At 45.1% G+C, this 26,901-nt stretch overlaps 1 protein-coding gene across 6 annotated transcripts in view; it reads right to left on the bottom strand.

Moving 5' to 3' along the window:
• Positions 1-4,982: 4,982 nt before the first annotated feature.
• NRP2 (neuropilin 2) overlaps positions 4,983-26,901 on the bottom strand; it is a 115,166-nt gene continuing 93,247 nt past the window's right edge. For 3 of the 6 annotated variants that reach the window (XM_009182849.4, XM_003907840.5, XM_009182855.4), the window contains 2 exons: positions 10,458-10,508; positions 4,983-8,306 (listed from right to left, as the gene is read on the bottom strand). In XM_009182849.4, the coding sequence (XP_009181113.1) occupies positions 8,005-8,306; positions 10,458-10,508 (353 nt within the window). In that variant the 3' untranslated portion in view covers positions 4,983-8,004. Of the gene's footprint in view, positions 8,307-10,457; positions 10,509-23,014; positions 26,524-26,901 lie in introns of those variants that run through there. The other 3 variants (XM_009182851.4, XM_003907842.5, XM_009182852.4) reach the window with 2 other exon arrangements.

Below are 26,901 nucleotides of genomic sequence, written 5' to 3'. Positions count from 1 at the left end.
TTTAGTCATTTAATATAAAATAGGTTTATTATATAAATGAATGGGTACATCAGTTCTTCCCTCAAGAGGTCATGGGGGATAAATAAGCATGTCAGTTTCTATGTCAGTAGATAGGAATGAAGGGCTCTGGGGAAAAGAGCAGTTCTGCCTCTGGGGAGCTGGGATTGGGGGCCAGCTCCACGATAACATCAAGCCCAAAGGTGCCATCCCCACTGTCTCTGCAGAAGGGAGCCTGAGAGAATGTTGGGAAGGGAGCATCCGGAGAGCTTTGCCTTGCTGGGCTGTGCAACACACATACAGACAACCAGCCAAAAGCACCCCATGGACTAGGATGTCATAGCATAGCTGGGGGCTCAGAATCCATGTAGCCCAAACATCCACTTTACAGATGGGAAAGCCAAGATGTGTTGTGGCCTTCTCAAGGTCACACAGGCAGAGGCAGAACCGAATCTTGAACCCTGGTCTCCCAAGCCCTGAGACAGTGCTCTCCGCCTCCTCATCATGTCCATGTTCAAGGGGAAAGGAGCACTGGGGAGTTTCAAAACCCTTCAAAGCTTTCTTCGAACTCCCACAGGCATTAAAAATAGTCAGCTGGGAATAGAAACACGAATGTGCAAGGCGAGATGAGATGAGGGGTGAGAGGAGGAAAAAAGGTGAAGACAGAAGGCAAATCTAGAGAGGCCGCCTGCCACCCGCTCTGGAGTCAAGGCCCTGTCGGGCAGTTCTGTGTTGAGGCTTGGCAAGGCGGAGGTGCAGCGAGGCTGTGCTTCAATTCCCAGTGGAGGCAGTCAAGGGCTTCGGGATGAGATTAATTAGTGGGGCTATGCTCCAAACCACGGCAGCCTGGTCCTGCAGACGGTTCCGAGAAGCCTGGGGGGCTGTGGAGGCTGCAGCCTGCACCTTGCAGACTGAACGGCACTGTTTCTGGGGAGGCTGTTAGAGTCTCAAGGGTAGAGAAGGGTCCATGCCTGAACACAGCTGCCTGGGCCTGCTGGTCTGGTGAGGGGTTTGCTAAGGGACCTAGAACCAAGCACCCCAAATCCTCACATGTTGAGTGCCCGGTCCCTGGGACTTTGCCTGTCCACTGGTGAAGAGCGTTCTGCAGAGGCCTGGGCACCTCAGTGTGCACGTGGGCCTGACGGGGCCTCAGGTCAGGGTTTATACCCTGTGTGAGCCCTGCTTAGGCTGGGCTGTGTCCTCTGCAGAGAGGGCTCCCTCCTGCACTGGTGCCACTGGTTAGGAGGAGGGTGAGAGATGGCTCAGATGCACTGTGGCCAGGTGGGATGTGTTTTCTTAGTGAGAGGGCCTCCTTTTCTTACAGCACTTGTAAAACTGTGGTGACAGGAACAGCACTCGCGCGCGCGCACACACACGCGCGCTCACACACACGCACACACACGCACACACACGCGCAAACGCGCACACACACGCGCACGCACACACGCATGCACACGCACACACGTGTGCGCACACACGCACACACACGCACACACACGCGCACGCATACTTGTCCTATAGGGTTTTCTGGCAGGGAAGGGAGAGGAAACAGGTGTTATTCTTTGGATGAGCTGCAGAAATAATCTAGCTCTTAGTTCCCTTGGCGGTCTCCTGCTTGGGCCTCCAGAGAGAACATGGAAGGCATGTCCTTCCACCAGGAACTGTCCCTGAGGGTCACTGAGAAAACTCAGGAAGAAAGAGGACCAGCCTTGGAAGGTGTGGTGGGCAGCTGCGAAGGTGGCTCAGGAGTTCTGAGATAGGAATTCAGGGGCAAGCCCTGCCTTTGCCTCAGCCTGGGGCGATGTGTAACCTTCTAGGACTCTTCCCATTGTGTTGATGGGAATGACTGTTAAGTTACTGTGAGCCCCTAAGGTGACAGCGAGGTAGCTCTCAGCCCCCACCACCACTGGGTGCATTTGCTCTTCTGACCATCACCCGCTTCCCACCACCCCACTCCCCATCTCACACCCTTTATCCCCCGGTGGAGAGATATTTTTCCCAAGAGTTTTGTTTAGCTCAGCCTGGGATTAGAGCCTGAAGGCTGTGAGAACTGAAATTGAGTCATCTTTCAACCTCTTCAGGTTCCCTCCCACACCCCCATCAACACCACCAACATCGCAGGGGCAAATGTGGCCTCTGCATCCAGATGGGTCCTGTTTTCTTCAACCGTGGTTCTGTTCCAACCTCATTTCACTGGCCTGCCTGCCTCCCCTGAGTTTCATGTAAACATTTCCAGAAGGATGTAGATTAGGAAAAAAAAAAAGGTCTTATGTAAACACTTGCTGGCTAGGGACCAGGAGATATTATTAGTTTATTAGGGCTTTAAAACTATCCAAAAGCTCAACTAAAGGAAAGAAGAAATTTGCTTTTGTTTTAACCTGTTATTGTTGCTAGGGTCAATACTACCATAGAAGCAGGCATCCCAGGACACACAAGACATTGTAAGATCACAGGAGGGGCAAAGATGGAAATTGCAGAGATTAGACTGTGGTAACCTTATTGGTCAGTGAGGAATGAGTGGTACTGGGGGCTGCCCTTTTTTATAAATTAAAAAGAGCGGAAGAATGATACAGAAGAGAGAGTACTTCCTCACTGGAGCCTTAAGGTGCAGTGTGCCCTGGCCCTTCGCCTTCCCAGCCCCATCTCCAGTCCTTCTCCTTTGTTGATCATGCTCTTGAGTTTGGCTGTTTGCCTCCTGTCCCCCTCCCTGAGTGAAAGCTCCAAGAGCTTACAAAATCAGGAACTGCTTAAAAACATTTCTTAAATAAATGACTGAAACAGATTTCCTTTTCAGGGTGAACAGAGCCTCAGGATGGTGGCAAATTTGGCTCAGGTTCAGAGCTTCCATGGGGAGGGAGGTTTATAATAAAGTGCTTCCCTCCTCCTTGCCTGGGAACTTATTGTACTACGTAAGAGCATGCTTGGCTTCCTTTAGCTTTCACTGGCCCAAATCTGGTATGTTTTGAATCCAATAACCAGTGGGTGAAAAGGTCCTCAATCACTCAGTCACCTGAGGCCAGGATAGTTCTTCCACTAAAGGCACTAATCCCATCATGAGGGTGGGACCTAATGACCCACCTCATGACCTAAACATAATTACTTCCCAAAGACCCCACCGTCTAATACCATCACAATGGGGGTTGAGGATTTGCTGTAGGAATTTTAGGAGGATACAAACATTTTCGTTTCTCCTGGAACAATGATTCTTAAATTTGAAAGAGCATCAGATTCCCCTGGTGGGCTTTGCTGAAGCACAAATCCCTAGACCTCACCCCCAGAGTTTCTGATTCAGTAGATCTGGAATGGAACCTAAGCATATACATCTCCTCTGACAAGTTCCCCAATGATGCTAACACTGCTGGTCAGGAACCACACTTTGAGAAGCACCATCACAGATGCTGAAACCACCAGAAACATTGACAATCAAGGGTTTAACCACAAAGGAAGGAGCAAATAATCTAAAATTGCAGGGCCTAGTGATGTCCAGGGAGGAAGAGTTTGTAGGGGTCACAGCCTCTGAAGTCTACCAGGCAGGACTCTGAGTTAAAGTAGCCCATCTGGCCAGATGGCCCATCACCCATTCCCACACTATCTTCATTTTATAAGAAGCCAACCAGCCCATCAGCCTACTGCTTCAAATGCTGAGAAGAAACATTATCCCAAGAGGATGACTTACCATCTTAGTTTGCCCAGGATTGAGGGTTATTATGGACTGAATGTTTGTGTCCTTCTAAAATTCATATGTCAAAGCCTCAACTACCATTTTGATGGTATGAGGATCTGAGACCTTTGGGAGGTAATTATGTTTAGATTAGGTCATGAGGTGGGTCATTAGGTCCCACCCTCATGATGGGATTAGTGCTCTTATTAGAAGAAGAAAACAGAAAGATCTCTCTCCATGGAAAGGCCAGGTGAGCACACAGAGAAAAGGCAGCCATCTAAAAGCTAGGAAGACAGCCCTCATCAGACACTGAATCTGTTGTTGCCTTGATCTTGGACTTCTCAGCCTCCAGAACTGTAAGAAATGTATATCTGTTGTTTAAGCCACTGAGTCTGTGGTAGCCTGTTATACCAAGCTGACTCAGACAAAGGGTACCACCCTCTTCTTTGGTACCTGCGGCCCAAAGTGAGAACATACATTCTTGTTTTCCTGCCTGAATGTTGCCTTTTCCAAAACCACCCTGGCCTGCCCTGTCCCCCATCCTGTACCCATAAAAACCCCAGGCCCCACCAGCAGAGCAGCAGAGTGGCAGAGAAGGGGAGAAGCAGCAGCCAGATGTTGGAGAGAAGCAGCTTGACTTCAGAGGGACAGTTTGATAGTGGGACCTCGAAGAAGAGTTCAGCCAGGGATGGCCAAACTACAGGAGAAGACCACCTTCCCACTCTATCCCCTTTCCAGCTCCCCATCCCACTGAGAGCCACTTCCACCACTCAGTAAAATCTTCCACATTCACCACCCTCAAATTTGTTTGTGAAACCTCATTCCTCTTGGATGCTAGACAGCAACCCGACTGCAGGTGCAAGAGGCTGTCACCGTGACCCTACACTGAGCTGTTTAACACTTAAGGCATCCATGGATGGCAAAGCTAAAAGAGCACACTGTAACATATGCCCTTTGGGGTTCCAGAGGTCATGGGCAACCCCTAGACTCTGCCACGGGCCCACATAGAGTTCTGCTCCTGCTGGTTGCCCAAAAGGGCTCATCCTGGTCTCTGGACCTACTCTCCTGTGTTCTCCCCCTCCCACAAGGGGTTGAGAGCTGCAGGCTGAGTAAGCAAGCCACCTGTCATGAGTCCTGTGAAGGGGTCAAGGGAACTATCCTGTTTCAACAGGACATTCAGTACCAAAAACCAGAAAAAGTCTCAGGCAAAGTGGGACAATTTGGTCACCCTTATCCCGGATCTGTTTGTCTCCAATGAAGACAAGGCAGGAAAAACAAAACAAAACAAAACAAACAACAACAACAAAAAAAAGATACAGAAAAATATCTCTGGTATAATGTTTATTTAAATAGTAATCTTAAAAAGGCTTTATACAAATCATATAAACACAGTTTGACATTGTTGTTTGTTTTTTTACATTGAAGAATCACAGTAAAAGCTCTCAAGTTCCCGTGATCTGGCTCAGCCAGCGAATGGTCGAATACCTTTAACTGCAAACCCTGGAAAAGTTAACCTACTATGTGACAGGTTAACTCTTTCCCTTGTTTCTTGTCATTCATGCTTATTCCTTGGACCCTCATCCCTGTCAACTCCCGTGCCCCACCAAAGACAGAAAGCAACCCTGTGGCCCTGTTGACCGCCTAGTCCGGGAGAGCGTGGAGGTAATATGTCATTTAGTACAAGGCAAAAAGGAGATCAATACTGGGAGTGGGGTTTCCCGAAGGGAATGACTCAAGGAGATGGGTCAGCTAGCCTACCCACAGATAAAGATAACAAACACACCAAGGTGTCCCCTGGCCAAGTCAAAATTGGGCCCAGCTGTCTTTCTTTCTGTCTTACAACAGACCAGCCTCCAGCTTTGGTGAGGTATCTACATGTAGCCCTGTGTACCCTGCTTCTGTTTAGCATTCAAGACCCACTCAGGGCCTCCAATCACCCAAAGGTGAATATGGATATAGGACTTTTAGAGGGATGCAAGTTGAGTTGTACATAACTTAGAGGTGAAGTGCAGGTCTGAGACAGGGCTAGACTTTGGAGAACTGTAAAATGGCTCACTGGGCATAAGAGCATCAGGACCGCTGGAGTAGGCTTTCAAACTTACCTTCTTCTGCAGGCTACTTCTGGAAATCCCTAGGATTTACCAGCTTTCTGAACACTGAGCATCATGGGAGGGTGAAGAGGGAAGGGGCTCGTTAAAATCTTGCTTCTGCTGTGGGTCCAACTCGGGGAGCCCTAAAGCTAAGCCCTTGGGCTTGACAGCTCTACTTTTCACCTCTAACTACCACTGTGCCAATGAGTGCCGAATGCCAAGATCAGTTGTGACACTCGGCCCTAGGTCAAAGTCACAACACCACCACTGAGTCCCACATGACCATTCACATACACAGTAGATACAGAGAACTCAAAGGCGCAAAGACACACACACATGAATAAATAGCTGTTGATTGAACTTTGCTCTCTGCATACAAAACACTGTGACATTACCATTTGAACTAGCATTTCCATAAGTTAACATTTAAAGGAACCAGCCAGTCCCATTCACCCTTCCCCTTTCACCTGGGTATAAGACAAATGAAATTGTGGGTGACCATAGCAGCAAAAATGGTCTGACATTGATATGCAATAGGCTGGGCATACTGGTTGAGTTTCAAATATATTTCCAGCACACAGGCAATCCTTAGGCGTTAATATGAAATCAAGATTTGGACCTTGATGCGAACAATCTTATCCTTCACACAGTTTCATTCTATTCCTGATGCCTCCCTTTGAAAAGTAGTTGAGAGTCATCTAGGGCTATGACTACCACTTGGGTAGCAGGGCTCATTCCTTTAGTAGGATCAGTGGTGAGTTGGGGTACTTGGGAATGGAGCCATCGGGATTAGGGAAAGAGGAATGCCTTAATTCGTAAGATATTCACTAATTTTTACATAGAGGGAAAATACATTTTTCTTCATTTTTTCAAGGCACTTAATAAAAAAACACAAATTGGTGTGCATGCATGCGTGCATGTGTGTGTGCATGTGTGTGAGAACCTAGGTCTCTCAAGGTTGAAGCAGTGTGGTTAACATTCTTGTCCACAGTACTTGCAGACTTCTGGTTAGAATCAGTTCTTGTACATCCTAGCTCTGACTCTCCCGAAAGGTTGAAATGGTGGTTGTAACCCAAAGGAGAAGTCAGTGTTTACTAGCCTATTCGAGAGACAAATGCATTTCAAAGGGTCTCTGTCTACACTGCTCAGCCTTGGCCCTCATAGGATCACAGAGGTTGGGCTTCTCTTTCCCTCTCCACTGTTCTCCTTCCCGTCCAGTGGTGACCAGTTACAGAATCTCATTGATGGGAAAAACATACCAACAGTCTATTTTTCCCTCTATTTTCCCCTGTCTCTGAGAATATCACACAACGCTGCTTCGAGGGGCTTAGAGACCTGAAAAATGTGTGTATGTGTGTGTATATATGTATATGTTTTAGAAGAACATGGAGGAGGGAAAAGAAAAGGCAAAACCACCACCAGAAGCCCCACAAGGGAAGCCCCACCACCAGACACTGTGGGTCTAGAATTAGCGAATGGCTCCTATTCACTCACAAAGCACTTTAAGGCTCATCCGGGTGCTTCTATGGATTTTGACGTGTGAAGTTTCCTTTCCGGTTTGTTTTAAATCGCATACAAGAAAGAGCTGTTCATGCTGACCCTAAAATGGCAATTTTCCCCTGGATAAAAAAAGTTAAAGGCAACAACATCCTACTTAAATGCTAGGACTGGAAACGGCAGCTTGTAGGGTTGGCTGGCAGAACCTACACCACAGTAAATCCCTTAAGTCATAAGACAATCAGAGGATGGGATAAGCTGGACGGCTTTTTTTGAGTTTTGTTTGTAAAGATGGAAAGGCTGAAACGACACTTTGCTTTTCAAGTGTTGATTAGAAAGAGAAAGCGGAGAATAATCATCACTGCTCCGCTTCTATACTGGAAAAGTCGTTCTCCTCTTCTGCCTCTTTGAGTTGCTCACAGACCAAAGAAATAAAATATAATAATAATAATAATACAAACTCACAAACAAAATAGAACTGTGACCCCAAAGAGATGAGCTCCTGTTTTGTCCTAGCAGAGAACACGGCCCTGTTCCTGCAATGACTTAGCCACCGCGGTCCTAGGGGGGTAATTATCCCCTGTGCGGCTGCATCTCCCTTCCTCCTGTGACTCGCTTTTCTGTCCTGTCCATACCTTCGGTATTCTGGATCAGTTTGATCGAGATTATGGCATTCAGTTTCCAAAGGAAAAAAAAATGTAATCTTCCCCAGCCCCTCTTGCTGGAATGAAACGTCAGATAGGATTCAGGTGCAATATGTCATGCCTCGGAGCAGCACTTCTGGTGGTTCATCTTGACCTTGTGTTTAAGGCCGTCATAGAGCTCGAAGTTGTAGTTCTCCAGCGTGGTGCAGCTGCGGGAGCTCAGGCCCGAGTAGGAACAGGTGCAGTAGAGCAGGAGGCCTGCACAGGTGGCCCCCAGGAGGACACCCAGCGAGCTCATGGCAATGATGGTGATGAGGATGGGATCCAGCGTGTACAGCCAGCTCTTTTCTTTGTCAGTCGAGGGGGCGCCAGACCCTGAAGTTGCAGAAGAATTGCTCCAGTCCACCTCATATTCATCTGCAATACATAAAATACACGAGAGATTGCAGGCACTGCCTATGTCAGGGTGAAGTGACTGAGCCTCCCCAGCCCAGAGGCTCTTCAGAGCACAGCAGTAGCAGCAGCAGCTCTGGAATTAGTCTGCCTGGGTTCAAAGTCCAGCCTCGCCACATCCTAGCTGTGTAACTTTGGGCAAGCTATTGAACCTCTCTTTGCTTCAGTTTTCTCCTCTTTCAAATGGGGATAACAGTAAAATCTGCCTCAACTGGGTTGTTAGGAGGATTACATGAACTAATATTTGTAAAGTGCTTGGTGTCTGGCACATAGTAAGTACAAAGTACCCAATATTTAAATAATTTGACTTACACTAGGTAAGCTCTGATTTTAACAGCACCTTTGGGGTGGCTCTGCAGCACCTGGGATGGCTTTGTGTTTAAGGAGACCTCTACATCCCTCCTTTCCAACCTCAAGCTAATGAAAGGACAGTCTGGGACTATTTGCACATAATGAGTTTCCTAATTTGGCATTCCTGGCCATATAAGCAGCAGATTTTCCCAAGCCACCAGACCTCCTTTAATAATAAGGCATCATGCCTTATTGTTACGGGTTGAACTGTATCCCCTTCCCAGCCACTTAAATTCATGTCAAAGTCCTAACTCTCACCACCTTATTTGGAGATAAGGCCTTTACAGAGGTTATCAAGTTAAAATAAGGTCATGAGGGTGGGCCTTTATCCCATAAGAGTAGTATCCTTAGAAAAAGGGGAAATTCTGAGACACACACGAGATAATTTCGTATGAACAGGAAAATGGCCGTCTCCAAGTCAAGGAGAAAGAGCTAGAATAGATTCTTTCTCACAGCCCTCAGAAAGAACCAATCCTGCCCACACCTCGATCTTAAATTTCTAGCCTCCAGAACTGTGAGAAAATATATGTCTGTTGTAAGCCACCCAGTCGGTGGTACTCTGTTCTGGAAGCCCTAGCAGACTAATCTAATTACGTTTCTATAGCGTGGATAAGGCATGCCCATATCTGGGCATCATTTTTTGAAATCTCCTAATAATCCCATGAAGAAGGTAGGATATTATATATATTTCAATAGGTGAGGAAACTGAGGTTTAAAGAAATTAAGTGACTAGGTAACTCACTCCAGGTCGCGGGACTTAGCAAGCAGTTAAAGTAGGAATGGAAATCAGGCTTTCTGTCTCCTTACCCATTGCCCTTTCTACTCCATCCCAGTGTGCCTCTGCCTGATCCACTGCAGTCTCTCCATGTAGGTTGGTCATGCACTTTTGCCCATAAAAGGAGTGCTGGACTGGGTTTGCAGGGAGAGTCTGCAGTCAGTTAACAAGGTGCTGTTTGGGTGAGTTGCTCCAGTTTCTATAACTACACATGAAGTTTCTGATTAAGGGCAGGTTAAAAGCAGCTGCTGTATAAACTGTTCTTCTTAAATGCATAAATCTTAGTCTACAGTTATTCTTTAAGTGGAATCTTGCTGTTGAGTCTGTTGGAGATCAACTCTGGCATGCAGAGAAGCCCAGAGAGAGACCTGTGCTATTACGAGTTGAGGGAAGAAATTACATCTACATATTTGCTCAGCAGCCCTCTAGCCTCTTGAAGTATGTGTATTTGCAGTGAAAAAATAGAGCTTGGAATAAATATAAAGATACGAGATGGTCAGTGTGAAAAAGAAACCTAAATCTTGCAACAAGCTCCGAATTGGAATCTTGAATAGTGTGAGGAAGGTTCCCCCCAAGCCAGGGAACCAGAAACCACAGCAGGTCTGGGAGAATATTCACATTATGCTCATTTACTCAGGCCATTTTTTGGAGAAGGTCAAAAGATTCAGGCAATGATACATATAGAGGAGCTGATCTTTCACTTGTAAAGGGTTTATTCAGATTTGAAGTCCATCCAGGTAACAAGTTTCTTGGAAAGAGGGGATCTGTTTCAGATTAAGCAGAGGGAACTCAATATACTTTCTAAACCTCTAAAGTTGACCCTGGCAGACCCATTGATGGTTCCCTCATTTTTCTCCAGATTCTTTTATATATTTCTGACTGATAGTTCTAAATTTTGGCCCTCCCATACCCTGGGCATTATTTTTGTTGACGTCTTTATAACCAAACTTGAATTTTACGATTACCTGCTAAATCATAACAATACTCACCATCAATTTCGTCTTCATATCCTTCTCTCTCATGTATTTCTGGGATGTCCACTATAATATAAAGAAAATAAAAACAAGTTAATAACAAGTTCTATCACCATGGCTAAAAGGCAGGGAGGCAATCTTTATGAGAATGACTCCCCATTCTGGCAGACAGCTAGAGAATCACCTCCACTTCTAGATAATTCAGTATGGACATTACTGGATTGTTCTCCTTCATATGACCTGTATCTTCCACCAACCACAACCAGTAACACAGAAATAAGAAGAAACTCTGGGTCTTCAGTGCCAAGCAACCCCTGCCACTGTGCCTTTTCAATGACTGGCATTCATTAGGAACACTGGTTTCATTTAAGGCACCTTCAATGGCATCTTATGCCCAACAGCAGCTGCCTTTACTGGGATGTCCATTTAGTATAGCATGCTGCACCTCTTCATAGGCACACATCTCAGAGGGCACAAAATCATCAGAGTCTTTATCCTCTGGATTTCATGTAAACATATGGTAGTTTAAGGAAGTCTTGTTTCATCATTATATGTTTTAATTTAAGAGCAGAAACGGAAGGCATGTCGTAATGCCTGTTGACCTTCACGTATCTGTGCTAATATCTCTCATCCTTCTTCCCAAGTCTATTTTTCCTATTGGCTTTCTCCATGGTTTAGAATAGATCAAAGATGGGCATCCAATCTGACTAGCCGGACTAAGTTAATTTACTATGAATTTTCTCCAGTATTATCACTGTCTATCTCTTTCTTTTTCATGATAATTTGGGAGGGTGATAATACAGGTCTCTCTATTCACTGTGCTGTCCAACTTATAGAAAACAGAACCAATGAAAATTTTCTGTCTGAAATGGTATAACATTAATAGAGAACATCAAATGCATGGGAACAGCAGCATCTTACCATTTCTTCCTATCTCACAAGCTAATTATGCCTTTCCAAGCTGCCAGCTCAAGACAGCCCCAGTGAATGTGTATGGCCCTTTCAGAGTTTTGTTCCACCAAGTCAGATAAACAATCTTGAAGTCACTACTCTAAATTGAAATCCAAAAATCAAGGCTTAAAAGAAAATCAAAATCTCAAATGGCTGAAGTATCAGACAAGAGGGAGAAAAAGAACTTTAGACCATCCTGAAAGCTTCCCTCATCAGCACTATATCTCAGGGAAGATCTACTTGACCATGATCTGAACTGAGCATTGATCCATCACTGTCACACTTGAAATTCAGTCTTTTCCTGGAGGCCATGGTTTTAATCATCTTAGAAGTCCTCATTTCTGGCCAGAGTGCTAAAGCACATTCTCATCCCCCTCGGTCACTAGTAAGGGATGCACAAAACAACTGGCCAAGACCCCACTTGAAAAGATTGATGCCATGTGGCACCAATCCTCCATAACTCCAGCCCATTCCTGGCATGTTTAAAGCACAGCAACTGGCACCTGCAGGCCACGCCAGCCTCCCCACCTAAATGCCCACTCCCTGCATTCTTCTCCAGGCCCCGACAGAGCAGGTTGTTTCCTTGGAAGGGAAATGTGAACATGAATCAACAGGAGGCAGGTGGTGTTTGTCACAGGGATCAAATCGAGCTTGTGAAAGTCAACCCAGAGGGTTTTTTTCCATATGAAAAAACAACAACAACAACAACATGGAAGAAAACCGTCACATTTCCAACAATTAATTGGTTTGATGGGCCACTCATATGTGTTAACATCTTCACCAGTAAAAGAGGCAGAACACTGGATAAGAATAGGTGAATCAGCCTAGGATGAGAACCATGGGGCTCCTGCCAGTGACTCCTGGGCCAAATCCTATGCTTGCTTTTAGGGATCTTGTTTTTGCCAAGGATGTGATGAATTCTTGGAGGCTGGAGTGCCCTCTTGCTCCATCTCACACCCTCAAAGAAGTCTTAGGATACCATAGATCACTGGCTGGAAAGGGGTGAATGTGGCATTGATCTTGAAGGAAAAAGGGTAAAAGGATGCTAATGATTTTGAGAACATTTTATCCCAGGAGATCACAGCCTCTTGTCTCTGGAGGTTGAGGACTGGATGAGATGATTTCCTAAGAATTGGCCCATTTCTAAGACTCAATGAAATCAATTGCCCAGATGCAGCTGAGATTTCTGCACCTGGAGAATCAAAGGCTACTTAAGGTGAAGAAGAACACTTTAGTGGCTTGACTTGGCTTTTTGTATAATCACTGCTCCCCTGAGTTTGAGTGAGTGGGAAGGGGGTCAAAAAAAGGATAAGTTAATCAACATTTTCAAAAACGCATCTGTTCACCAAGCCTTAAAGAACGAACGGCACACTGGGGAAAACACAAATAAAGGGAACATTTGTACAAAAAACCATTTACTTTGATAGCAATTTTCTCTAGTCCCCTTGCTAATATTCTTGATATCTGTGTTTGATTAAGAGCTTTCTCTCTCTCAAAAGCGTCTTTGCCCTTTGCCGGCCACTTTCCTTTTCTGTTTAGCCTGGTAGGTAAACTGCAGCCTGTTTCCTTAGGAGGCTGGCAGGAAGGAATGTGGTTCTCTCACCAGGTCCCTGTAGTTCTAGCAAAGAAAAGGCAAGGTGCGGCAGGTAAGTGGCTACCAGGAAAACCAAGGGGTAAAGCTACTGGCCTCTGGGAGGCAGGAGGGAGAATGATGAACTAGGGGCCCAAGGCAGAGGGTAGAGGCAGCAGCTCCCTGGAAAGGGGAAATGGCAGCCGCAGGATGGCGGACCTAGCTGCCGAAGTCAGGGCAGACATCAGGAGAGAGTGGGAGAAAGGAACCAGGGACTCAGAATTTTGTTTTCAATGGGGAAAACTTGGAGAAGAACTTCCAGGACTCTGTTTTAGTGGGTGCGTGTGTTTGTGAGTGTGAGATGGGCTCGGGAGAGTGGAATGGGCCGCACCGCTAGAAGAATGCAGGTCAGGAAGGGATCTTACCACCCACACAAGTTCTGCTTTCAACCTTTGTGCTCCCATGACCCTGTTTCCTTCTAGGCCCCTGTGTGGATTCAGTTTCAGGTCAGCCTGACTACAAATACTGACTCTCAAATATTGTATTAGGGCCAAGGTAGATCCCCAGTCTGCATTCAAGTTCTTTGGGTGTGGCTGGGGCACTGTAACTACCACCATATCCCTACTGCTCCCTTCTAATAAAAGAGTCTGCCTTATCTCAGATCCAGGTTGGCTGGATACACACTTTGGTTGCCTGTTTCACTCGCTCACTACTCTGATGGAGTAGGGCTTTGAGGGGCTTCTCATGAACTTGAAGATGTGGGGATCTGAAATTTGGGGTTTCATGCTTTCCATGATAGGCATCACCCAGAGCAGGAAACTAAATTACGTTGTTCTTCAAAGGGCAGTTTTCATTAACCAACTAACCAACCTAACACCAACTTAGTAAGAGGGCTTACTGCATGGCTGGGAGACAAATTGAGGACTTTGGAAAATAAAGATGTAAGGGACCAGGTGTCTACCATCAAAGCCCTTCAGTGTGGTTGGGAAGTGAAGACTCACCCATGCCAAATTAGCATGAAAGAAAGCGAGGCATTGCGGAGAGGACTCCAAAGTGCTGCTGGAGTGCAGGGCAGGGACTGGGCAAATGAACCTGGGCCACTACCAGGAAGGAAAATGTGGGAGTGGGGAGCAGGATACTTTGGAATTGAGGCTGCTGCAAGTTGGGCATTGAGAGATTTCTTTCTCCTTTATCTGTCTGATTGATAGAAATGCTTTCAAACATGGCACCCAATCTCTTGTCTTTGGGCTTGCATTCATTCATATCAGGCTCATCAAGGAATTCAAAGAGATCGCCTTGCTTTGCCACAAATCTCCCACCTTGCATATATCTATGTGAGAGTCAGATCTCTGCCCTCCCAATCCCTAACACCTATCCCCTTCCCTAGCTGTTGCAGACAGCATAGTGAGAGAAAGAGGTCAACTCCAAATGAATGACTGGAAGGGGTTTTACAGAGCTTGAGTAATCAAGTGGGCACGGTGTCTACTGCTTAAAAACAAATACAACCCAACTTCACAAAACTCTGGTCATTTTCATATGGAGATCAGTCTCAGGCCAAAAAGTCACCTTGTTTTGGTCAGTGTCCCTTCTCGCATCATCAAGAGACAGAGTAGGTACCCGGTGAAGCATGATTCAAGGTCTCACTCATCTGTTGTCCTGATTTTTTGGAATGAGAGACCAGGGTGACTAGTTATGAAAACACCCACAGGACTATTCCAGAAACACCCTCCACCCTAGAAGAGTCAAATATTCTCTAGTGTGTTTGTCAGTAAATTGCAACACTATGGCACAAAAGGTGAACAGCCATACCGAGTCACAAACCCAACCTCTTCTAATGAAATAAGCTTCTCCCTGGAACACTGCCTGGTAGTGCAAGACCACACATGCTGCTCAGGAGACACACCCCAAGACACTCCAACCTGCTGCCTGGAAATTCCTACTGAGTATGATTTAGTCCTCAAATAAGAAGGCCCTCTCTCATGGCCCTTTCCATTCTCTCTCTCACTCTCTCTTTCTGTGACACACACACACACACACACACACACATTTTTTATCTTTCCTGTCTCTCTCACTTTCTTCCTTCTTCTAAGTTAAGATTATTTGGGATTAGCATTCCTTCATTAGTTTGCTTTTATGCAGTTTCTTACAGAAAATTCGCAGCCTTCGCTGTTTCTACTGTGAGCGTATTGGCCTTGACACTGTTTACTTCCTGCATTGTAAAGGAGCTTCACAATATGGCCAGGAAAGCGAGAAGTCTGCCCCAAACCACTGGTTACTTTTGGATAAATAATTTAAGACAGCCCTTGGGACACTCATACACAGATCATTTCAGGTCACTGACGTGCTCGTTTCTTTGAAGAGTCCCTTCCATGCCAACCCTGAGCAGTGGATTAAGAGGCCTGCTTGAAGCTGATGACAGGGTTGTCATCCGGAGTGTGCAGCAGAGACACTCAGAAGCCTGATGAGTGGCAGCATCACCCTGCACTGAAGGAAGTGGTGTGGGATGTGGAGGGCCCCAGGCTGGGGGTGGAATGCCTACCTCCCATCTCGTTCTGCCTCAGGTGTCAGAGCCTTGACCAGTCATTGACCTCCCTGGGTCTCCATTTGCTCCTCTGTAAAGTAAACACTGCTGCTCTCCTCTGCTCTAGAATTCCCTTGTCTTTACAGGAAGGAAATGAGAAAGGTATGAGGGCCTTTCTGATGAGGGCTCTTTGAAGAGGGTGATGGTTGAGGGAGACAAGGCAACTTCTGAACAAAAGGGCTGCATTGCCTCACGATGCTCACTGCCCCATTCTTCACCCTAACTCTGTCCTCTCCTGGGAGTGGCCACTCCCTGAAACCATTTGTTTTAAGGTGTGCACAGAAAGAGAAGACCACAAAAAGGACAGGTCAAGAGAACCCATGAATTTCCATGTGTTCAATACTTGCCTGTTTGGCTCAGGACTCAGTCCTACTAACTGGGGACTGAGGAACTGACAAAGTGGGTAAATTGTGCCCATAGTTTTAAGCCTCCATGTTAACTGAGGCTGGGCTGAGAAAACCTCATGGAAAGCCAGTCTTAGTACATCCACTTAACCCACCACACTTCTACCAGCCTTGAAGGCCAGGATCGAAGAGCCGCTTACACACAGGAAACTACTGAAATCATTCATGTTCACAGGTCCCAGGTGTCATCACTTTGACTTTAGAGATGAAATTGAGGAGGGAGGGTAGAGAAGTGCAATAAGTCATTGAATAAATCAGCAGCAGAACTGAGAGTAAGCCATAGATTTTCAACACTTTGTTTGGGGGCTGTGATTTATTTGGGATAAGCTCTTGGCCACTTAGTACCTTTGTTGAACTTGATTCCAATTTCTGAACCCCATGGGCCAGTTAAATCGCTGGATTTTTCAGATGGGAGTAGCCTCCAGAAATTTCTCTAAGCCATTCTCTTTTAATCCCAGCAGGAAATACAACACTGAGACCTCAGTAAAAGATAAATAACAAAGGACTAAGGAGATTCTTCTTGGCACTTCAAAATTCAGTTTAATTCAGTTTAATATTTAGCATTGGCTGAAGGTCCCCCTTCCCCACTACACTTAATTTCCCAATTCAGTTTGTTCATCCAAGTTGCAATAAGGAGCCAAATGTTCAGGTGTTGATCTAAACTTTGCCAAATCTCCTCCGTTAAGAAGTCGGGCTACTTGAGAGCCATTCCTTCCTTGCTGGGTTTGGCTTGAGTTTAGAAGCACCATCAGAAGAGCCTTTATCATGTGTTTTTATCTCTTGGGCTACAGCCAAATCTAGGCAAGGTCATGGAAAAAATATTTTTTGGAATTTTTCAAATGGTTCAAGTGTGGAAAAAAAAGGAGGGGGCTTGGTATGAGATTACCGGAAGAGTTTGATCTTGAATTTAGCCATTCGTTTCTATTATTTTTAGTTGAATAACTAGAAGGAAACACTAAAAAGAATTGGAAATACTGACTGCAAACAAGAAGACTGTGAAAAGACCTAGTAATACTTTCAAGTGTGGAGGCGGATGAGTAGCTGAGGCCAGAATGCCTCCAATGAGCCCCAACAATGGCATGAAAAGAAGAAAAATGCAGCCAGAGACATGTTTGGCTATAAAAACAGGCTTCACAATTGTGCGGACTGGAAAACCACAGCAAAGCTGATGAAAGAAAATTCTAGAACCTCTTTTTTACCCCAAGTCTTTGAAAAATCAGCTATTCTCCATTGTTGTAAATAGATATGTGAACAAGCAATTGGCTCTTTTCATTTCTTTTGTTGGCTACCTTCTCTTAGGGCATGAGGGTGGCAAAAACAGCATTTCAGGGAAAACCTGTTGTTTTTTCCTCTCTTCTGTAGCCTTAATTTTTCCTGATATGCTAGGGGAAAAAGTCATATATCTTTATATCTTAGGGAGTTTTTTCCAGTGGGCTTTGAAATTTTTCCCCTCGTCTAGTTCCAATATTTGAGGTGTGCATGTTAGAAACATCACTGTGTCACTCAGATGGAGTGGTTTGGTACAACCTTGGACAAGTGAGAAAACGGAGTTGAAGAATCAAAACTGTATCCACTTCCAATGTGAAGAATGTCTTCTTAAAGATAGCCCCTCTTATTTTGTAGGTCCTTGAAAAGAAACTGTACACCTGTATGTCACTAAGAGAATTCACTATACTTAAAAGATGGGCTCCTCTTCTGAACACAAGAAAGAATAAGAATCAACGACTCTGTGATATCATTTTACAGCTACCAAAAATGTACCTCTCTCTGCCCATTCAAGAGATGATTTCCCCCAGTAGCTTGCTGGTGGCCAAGGACCGTAATTACTCAGAGACTAACTCCTCTGGCTTCAGGTGTGGTCCCCTGTAAAAATGCAATTATTGGAGGAAGTAGCCATGTGGCATCTGTGTCAAGGAATCTGACCCATGCTTTTCTGAAGAAGGCGTTGATGGACGAAGGGGTAGAGAAAGTGTAAGGATGCCAGAGAAGAAAAGGGGTCACCAAGAGAGGGGGAAGGTGCAGAAAGGGGAGTTTGGAGGTTGGAGACAAACTGCACCTGGCAGAAAGGCAGATGAGTGGTCACCAGCTCCTCCACAGAGAAAGAGGTGGAGACCATGGCCATATCAGGAGGGGCAGAGCCAGAAAGCAGTGATGGGCTTGTGGGCCCAGGGCCCCTGTAAACACTAATATGGGGCTCACACTCTTGGACCACAATTGCCCAAGGCGAATGAGGTATCTCTGGGGCTCCTTTGACACATCCATGTAGGCCCCATCTAGGTCCTAATAACTACCATCTCACTCTCAATGACAGCTGTGGGACTGCCCTAGAGAAGCCATGGGGAAGCCCACACCAGCCCCTGAAATCCTCATTCCTATTCTAGCAGGCCCTGGGTGGCAGTAAGAAAACACAAAGAGACAAAAAGGTTCTTTGTGCTTAAATGAAGCTTCAATAACTAGCAGGCTTTGGAGAATGAGGCTTTGGTCAAGACTGCCTCTGGCTCAAGGTTTTCTGCACACCCATCATTACTGGAGCTGGCTGCTCTTTAATAAGTTGCGGGGAAGTCCAGTCCAGGTATCCTGTTAATAAGTCCTGATGCTGGAGAAAGAAACTGGTATTGCTGAAAGCCATGGCATGGTATACTATCACTCCAATTCTGGAGCAGAGCCTTTGTTTTTGGGAATGTTCATGATATTTAAAGGATTTAATTTTGCACAATTACACAGAGAAGACAAAACAAGGCACTGTGTGTATGTGTGTGTGTGTGTCAGAGAGAGAGAGATGTACTCTAGTTCATCCAGATCTCAACTTGTGCTGTTTTCTTTCCTGAGTTAAATACTCATGCCTCATGCCCAGGAGGCAATGGCCCTGGATTTTTGGCAAGATCAGAGAAAGCCCACACAGGATCTATATAGCCACAGACACTCCGTTATGTTCAAAGTCAAAGCCACTTTATTATGATCCTTTTCTCTTAGCACACCACAGAAATGAGGGCAGTGCTTTTGCTAGAAATGGTGTTTGGACTGACAGGTCTCTGGGCTTCTCCTCCACCCACCATTCCTTGCTACTGGCCTGTGTGGGGGATAGTAGCTTTGCCTATGCCTATAAACACCCCACTAGAAAACCACCTCACTGCCTAGTGCTTTTCCTTTGGGTATTGCAACCCCGAACTTCTTCAGAAGGAAGTCCACAAGGTCTGCTCCTCTCAGGGCCAGAGTGGGGGCCTGGGGTCCAAGGCCTCTCAAATTTGAGACTTTTTCTTTGCATGTAGGTTTACCTCTGGCTGCTGGAATAGTTTAGTCTGCAGCACAATACTGCATACTGACCTTAAGGGATAGTTTTTACATAAATTTTTTAGTAGAAAACATAAATATATAACAACAAGGCACAGCACAGGCACTCTTTGAAGAAACCAAGTGGAACTCATTAATCATGGAGAACAGGACTCTCTGCCTGCTGAACCCAGGGACAGAATTAACTCCAGTGACACAGCCGCCACAGCTCTGGGGAGCTGCCACTTAGAGCCAGGTCCATATTCCCCATAAGTTGGCAGTTTAAAAAAAGAAAGTTCTGAAGAAACACTCCCTGAGTTTAAAATTCTCTTCAGCTAAAAGTGCCCAAGGTCTTCTCTTGCAAGCAACACACCCACTGTAGAGAGAGATCGGCATAGAGATCATGTGGGTTGGGCAAATGTGGCAGGGGCTCTACAGCCAGGATGTCCACTAGTTTCTGCTGTGCTCTCAAGCAGGGACAGGTTCATTTTAAATGGCAAACCTCAGCCATTTACAGCACCTACTAAAATGAAAACAGGGATGTGTTTGACCCAGAAATTCTATCCTTTGTAAAACACATGCCCAAAGAAGCAATTTCAAGGATGTTCATTGCAGTATTGTTTATAATAGTTAAAAAACAAAACAAAACAAAACAGAAAAAAACTAGACACAATCTGAATGCTCGTCAACAGGGGAGCAGTTAATACACTCTGGCATATCAACACAATACAGAATGCTATGCTGCAGATATAAAGGATGGGGTAGATGCATTGGTATGTACTGAATTACTCTCAAGATGTCAAACGAAAAGAAGCAAGTCATCCAATATAGTAAGCAAACATTATGCTACCATTTACACAAAACCAAATGAAACCAAACTAAACCCCAGCTTAACCAAACCACATAACTCAACATGAACACACACATGTTTGTAAAGGTATAAAACAAGGCCTGGAAACATACTCCTCAAACCATTCTTCACAGTTACCTCTGGGGAGGCGACTGGGATTGGTCAACAATGAAATCAACTTTTGCTTTTTCTGTATTATTGTACTTTTTGAGCATGTTTGTGAGTTAAAGAAACCCAGCCAGTTACTATAAAGTCTCCCGCCAGCAACCTCCCTGTATCATCAGTATCAGTAAGCTCTCAAGCAATGAAACTCCGAGAAAAGAGGTTTTCCCACATAACAGTCCTCCTCCAGTACCTCTGTTGTTGACCCTTCAAGTGGTTTTTCCTATTTCTTGGTCCAATGCCCACGAGACTTTAGCTTTTGCGGGCTCTCGGGGGTCAGTGACAGAAAAGGCCAAGAACAACTGTTTTACCCAGTAGAAAGGAGATGATTCCAGGTCTCTTATCCACTGGGATTGGGGCAAGAATGGCTTCGGCTTGGTTGTACTGAAGCAGCTAGATTCTCCACTGTTCCATACCATGCTAAATAAGGTTTTGCTCTTGGCGATATCCCAAATCTTGTCTCTCTTCAGTGTTTAGGTTTGGGTCCAAACAGAACACCTCCAAGCAGTCAAGGCAAACATACTCTGGCCCAGGCTTGTGGCCTGAAGACCCCTAAGGGTGTGGGTTTCTGATTGTATCTGACCTCGATACATACTGTGGTGCACCTGATCTGTGTCAGGCTTAATTAAATCCTACACTATTCCTAGCTGCTAATTTATTTGTATAAGGTGATTCTTTTCCCTGCTGATTGTAAGATCATCAGCTGGTGTTCCCCTCACCACCCCCCGCCCTTTTCTCTGGTTGGATTTGTTTTGTGTTTTCTTTGGGCTGTCACTAAAGTGGATGAAAGGCAAATTACAGCTGTGAGAGCCCCAGCGATCTGCACAATTAAAGAGGAAAAACAAGCCTTCACCTACAGATCTGCAGTTTGGCTCAGATGTGTAGCCCACAATGCAGGCAAATCAAAACTTCAGGATGTAGCTCTTTTCATCAGAGATTACAGAAAGGCCACACATTTGTGCAGAACAACTGCAGAGGCCGTGAAGACGGGTGAGGAAAATAAACACTGTGCCACATCAGCTTGGCTGGGCTTCAGTTATCTGAGCTAGGAGGGCAGTGGGTGAAGAGAGAACACACGCTAAAACCATCACAAAGAACCAGGTAGGAGCAGAAACAGACCAGCCTAGGCCTTGACATCTGGTATTTATGATCAGTGGAAACACAATTTCTGAACATTTATGCTTGGGCTACACATGAAATGCCACACTGAGGAGTGTTTGGTGGTAACAGTGCCCTGTTTGACATCTAAGATTGGAGTCGTAACAGTCCTTGCCCTTTTAGGGGGAGTAAGTACACTTAAAATAAGTCTTGGGACTGGAACCAAGGTGGGAAACTTCCCAAAGGTGGCTCCAAAAACAGTAATGCCAACAAAGCATAAGTGATGGCTAATTTAGTTCAGTCTGGCAAGTTTGGTCCCAGGTCAGCTCAAGGAAATGTTGACTGAGCCTGGGTCTTTGTTTGAAATAAACACTTTTGAGATGTTTTATTTCATTCTTTACTAATGGGAACAAATGGCTTTGAGGAAAGCCAAATGTTATTTAGACAAAAGGGGTAATTGAGCTTGTCACTGGGGAAACAAAAAATGCTGTGATCACAGACATTCTACTTTATTCTCCTGCGAAGGACAGATAGTGACATCTATACTGAACCATCTGTACTAACAGAACTTCCAGTAAGATCTAAAAGCCGGAAATCTGTCTCCTTTTAGCAGCACTTGGACAGGTTTTACAGCTGTAAAAAGCACTCCTTTCTGGATCTAGGTTTGGATAGGAAGAAAACCAGGACTCTGGCAGAAATAGGATCTTCTGAACATGTGCATTTTCGCAGGACCTTTAAGGATGGTTCTCGGACCCCTGAGGAGGGCTCCCAGGTTATCAGAAGGCCTCTGATAAATCCCATGAATAGGGGTGGTGGGAAATCCTATCTGCAAATAGGATTACTGTGACCTCTTCTTGACCACTATCTAGAAACCATGAACTGCTGGGAGGCTGTCTTGCCTAGATTTTCCCCCACCCCACCCAACCCAGTCCCCCTCTGATAGAAATATTTTATATAAGTAGGTCGCCATCCAAAGAGGAGGACCAAAGAAAAATACTCATCAAGAAAGACTTGGCCTTTTGAGTAAGTTTCCCCAAGTGCCTCTGCTCAAAGTTTTATAGTGTTCCTTTCATAAAATGTCCCACTCCGAAAGCTCCATGTCCACCGTCATCATCTAATTATCTTCATTACCTGTTCGAAAATGAAATCTAGAATATCTTTCAGCCCTGAACATGCTACAAGTTCCCGTTTAGTCTGGGAAAGTGCTCGTAAATGGGAGATTCACATCCCTGTGGAAGTAATAATTGGGTAGGTGAGGGGTAAGGTGTCACTGCTGCTTCTTCAAAGGAAGTGATCTGTCTCCGCAGAGCTGAGTACAGGATTCAGCTTAGCTGGTACCACTCCCCCGGAGCCCTTTGAAAGTAGAATCTAATCTCCAGGGATTTGTCATCAAGAGAAATTTTGTGGAATCTCATTTAGCAATTTAGCACTTAGCAACTTTTGCAAAATCCCACACCAATCATAAAAGTTGTCTCAGCTGCACAAATTGGATAAAAATCCTAACAAGCAGTAATAAAAATAAAAAGAAGGAAAAGTTGGCATTCAGCCTCAAGGAGAAAACCCACCTACCTCCCACAGAAATGCCCTGTAGCTCAGAAGGTGATGTGTAAACTTTGGAAGCATTGGTTTGCTCAAAGCCTACATTTCAACTTTGTTCTCACAGGCAAAGGGAAAAAAAACCTCAGATGTTTGTATAAAAATATCATCATTTTATTACATTCCACACAATACATTTTCAAATAATTTCCAACGTCCACAAGTTATTTTGACACACAGGCAACTGCGCAACGCAAGGGGTGTCACAGTAATAAGGAGAGGAATAAGAATAGGAAGTAAAAATCTTTAGGTTTTCTTGTTTCATTGTTGTTCTTTGGTAATTTTCGATTATTTAGGTGTTTGCCTGCTAGTTTCATTTTAAAGACAGGGTCTTCTTAAAGATAGGCTATCAACTTCAGAAATATTACTGTATTTCCTATTCAATTCTGGCTTTAATCCCAAAAATGTGGGACAAGGGAAAAGACAATTTTACTTCATCTTCAGCATCCAGCTTTGTCAATGACAATGCTGATTTTTTTGTTTCTTTTTTCTGCCTTCGCCAGGAACTAAGTGATGGCAATTGCTAGCATAATACCAAGGAAGGGGAGTTCAACCCAGAAATAACGGCTTCCCTCCTGAAGGTGTTGACATAAAACCTCTACTAAGGCAAAAGCTTTATCAGCCCGAGCTAGGCCTTCAACTCATTCATTCATTCATTCATTCATTCATTCATTCATTCATTCGTATTTTAATAGTTGCTATCATCTCTTTGTCTTCTGAGAAGCAACTCTAAACACATGCATGCATGCATTCGCCTGTCCAGTCTATTTTTCTTAGAAGAGAGTGACCCTTCCCTCCCTCCGTGAAATACAGAATTTTGCTTTTTAAAGCTGCGAAGCATGGCATTTTACAGAAGAGCTGACCTTTTAGCATAGTACCTGGATAACACTATGAAAATTGCTGGGGTAGACAGAGCAAAGGCAGAGGTTGTGGGGTGGGGAGAGACAGAGAAGGTGACATCCTCAGCTGAAGTGTGAAGGGATTCACAAAGATTAGAGCAGTCTCATATTCTCAACTAAGGCATGTACATAAAGATGCCACTTGGGGCATCAGATAAAGATACAGAAAGTTCACAAATTTTTGTCATCTTCTGTTACAGAAGGGGAATCACCAGGGTATATGGTAACTTAGTCGGTCACTACACTGGCTGCATTTTCCAGATATAATTTCTCGACGCCACACTTCTATGGGGCGCCTACAGGAATGTCAATCATTTAACAAGCATGCCTGGCCCCAAATGCATGACTGAATGTGGACAGCCGAGATAAAAGCCCTTAATGAGTGGCATATTAGTCATCACATGGTACCCTGGGCTGATCCCCTCCCCACTCCCCATTTCTTTCTCCGTCTTCAGCTGAGGTAGGACACTTCTTGAAATCTCAAGGTAGCACATGCTCTAGCCTTTCATCTTGTCTTTTCTTGGCAGGGCTGCTGTGGTTGAGACAGAGTAGCTCTTTGAAATAGAATAAGAGTGGGAGAGCACCATTCTTTCGGGAGGATGAAACGAACCAGATGAGAAAGTTGAGTGTGTGTGCTGAAGGGACATATCTGGATATTGTGAAAGAATGCTGAAAGTCTCTCCCAAGCAGCCAAAAAAAAAAAAAAAAATCATTAGTATTTTGTTCTCAGAAGGAACCCGGAGGCTTTTGGCCCAGGCAAACTTCTTTGGAGTGAATTTTATACCTCCCCAGTGGATTTTTAGCAGGAAGGTAAAAAATAAATGCTCCCAAGGCTGAGCCCTCGTACACTGAGATTCTTAAAATTTGCATTTTCTATCAATGAAATTGACTTCATTATTTAATCCGTCCTTTGTGTAGTATCATTAGCAACTTCTCTCTTACATCCTGTTCCCCTTGTTGCTTCAAGAAGACACATGAGCAGCAATGGTTACATCTTCACTAGACCTTCTCTGTGACGATGCAGCAAGATCTGGATACGCCAGGCCAGCCTACAAGGGCCTATTTGCCAGATGCTATGAATGCTTTAAGGGGCAGCACATTGGTACACTTCAAAATGGATTACTTTCTATTCTCTCATAATATTTAAATAAGTCAGGTGGACAGCCTTACATTTTAGTGGCTATAGATTCAGGCACACATTAACACCATGAAAGGAAAGCAAATGATCCCCTTTTCCCCCATATTTTACAACTGCTATTACAATGACCAATATAATACCAAAGTATACAGTTTTTAACCTTCGTACTCAATCCCATCATAGGTTGGGCCCAATAACCACCCTGGGCGAGGAGACAACATTTCAGTTCTTCCCTCTCCTCCCTTCTCTCATCCACCTCCTCCTGCTCTCAACTTAAATAGACTACTGTTTTTCCTACATCAGTCCCAGACTTGTTATTCTCTATGACTTATTCCAAGATTGGACGTAACTGATAAAAGCTAAACATTCATTATGAGCTTCTCTTTTATAAGGCAACATGAGACAGATCTGCTTCAGGGCTGGAGAGGTGGTTCCGTACACACCCAATGGCTGTTATCTTGACATTTCAAAGACACCAGAAGACAAGGGGGTCTTGTGTGAGTGTGCTAGGGGAACCTTCTCTTGGGTCAGGTGGGTCGGGGATGGGGATAGGGATGGGAGAGGCCACACTGCATCCCATGTGGCCTCTATTTCTTTAGGTACCTGGAGATGATAATGGCAGCCAACAGAAACCCAGCCAGAGCTAGATAAGGCAACAAAAAGCTTCAATCTCTTCTCCAAGTAAACAAAACTTGTACAGTATATTATTTTCCTGTAAAATGTACCCCAGGAGAAGTAACACAAGAGTTAAAGGGGCCCTCTCTGAACACTCACCCGCCCCCCCCCCCACAAACACACACACAATGAACCAGCCTCTCTCTCACACACCCACACACAGACAGCTATTCACACACACACATGTCTACTATGTACATACACACAGATCCAGGCTTCCCCTCACGTCTCCTGGCAGACTGTCCACTGAGAGGAGGTATGGGATAAGGCAAGGGGAAAAAACAAGCGAACCAGTCTCTGGAACAAAACCAGCTGAGCCTTGAGTTGTGGAGTGCTTGGGGGTGGATCTCTTCGGATAGTCCAAGATGCAGCATTAGAATTGGGTTTGTTGGTTTGGAATCAACAAAAAGGAAAAAGAAAAACCAAAAACCAAAATGAACCCAAGGAGGATGGTTGGGATTGCTAAGAATGCTCAGGGTTGGGGACCTGGGAGAGAGATGTCTGAGAGTTCACACAGAAACTAGGCGAGGAGAAAAAAGTGCAAAATCGAGGCAACGTGTTTGCAGTCTTTCTCGTTTGTTTTGGGTGCTGTTCTTGCTTCGGCCCTCAGCAGTGCGAGCCACGGTCTTGCTCTAGCTTAATGGTTAGGGTGGGCTCCACCGCCAGAGGGGCCCCGTTGGTGTAGTGGGAGGTTTTGTAGGTGATGGAGTGATCAGTCTTCTTGGCCGCATAGCGGAACCGGTGGTAGTGGAGCACCAGGGCCAGCGCGACGGAGACCAGCACCAGCACGGCGCCCCCGGCGGCCATTACGTAATACCAGTAGGCTGGGATGGGCTGCATGGGCACCGTGTCCACTGTGGGCTCGGTCCCTGGCAGGAGGGTGCCCCCTGGTGGAGAGACACAGAAGAGTGTTGCTAGGCTGAGAGCATGCAGACTAATCAAAAGACTAATTAAAAAGAAAGAAAGAAAGAAAGAAATACACACATGCTTTGGGACGTACAGGGAAGGGGATGGGGGACTAAGGTGGTACTCAGTCCTTAGCACCTGCTAAGCACTTCTCAACGATTGCATTATTTCCTACTTACCCCCTTGGGAGGTAGCTACTGTCAGACCCATTTTACAGATGAGGAAACAGAGGCGGAGAGAGGTTAAATTAAGTGGTTATACAGCTAGTTAAATAGTAAGTATGGGATTCAACCAAGAATGGTAGGATTACACATCTCTTTTCTTTCTGTTTAACCACAATTACTTTATAATATATGGAA

This window comes from Papio anubis, chromosome 10 (genome assembly GCF_008728515.1).
Source record: "Papio anubis isolate 15944 chromosome 10, Panubis1.0, whole genome shotgun sequence".
In the NCBI taxonomy this organism is placed as follows: domain Eukaryota; kingdom Metazoa; phylum Chordata; class Mammalia; order Primates; family Cercopithecidae; genus Papio; species Papio anubis.
This window is presented reverse-complemented; position numbering and strand designations above follow the sequence as displayed.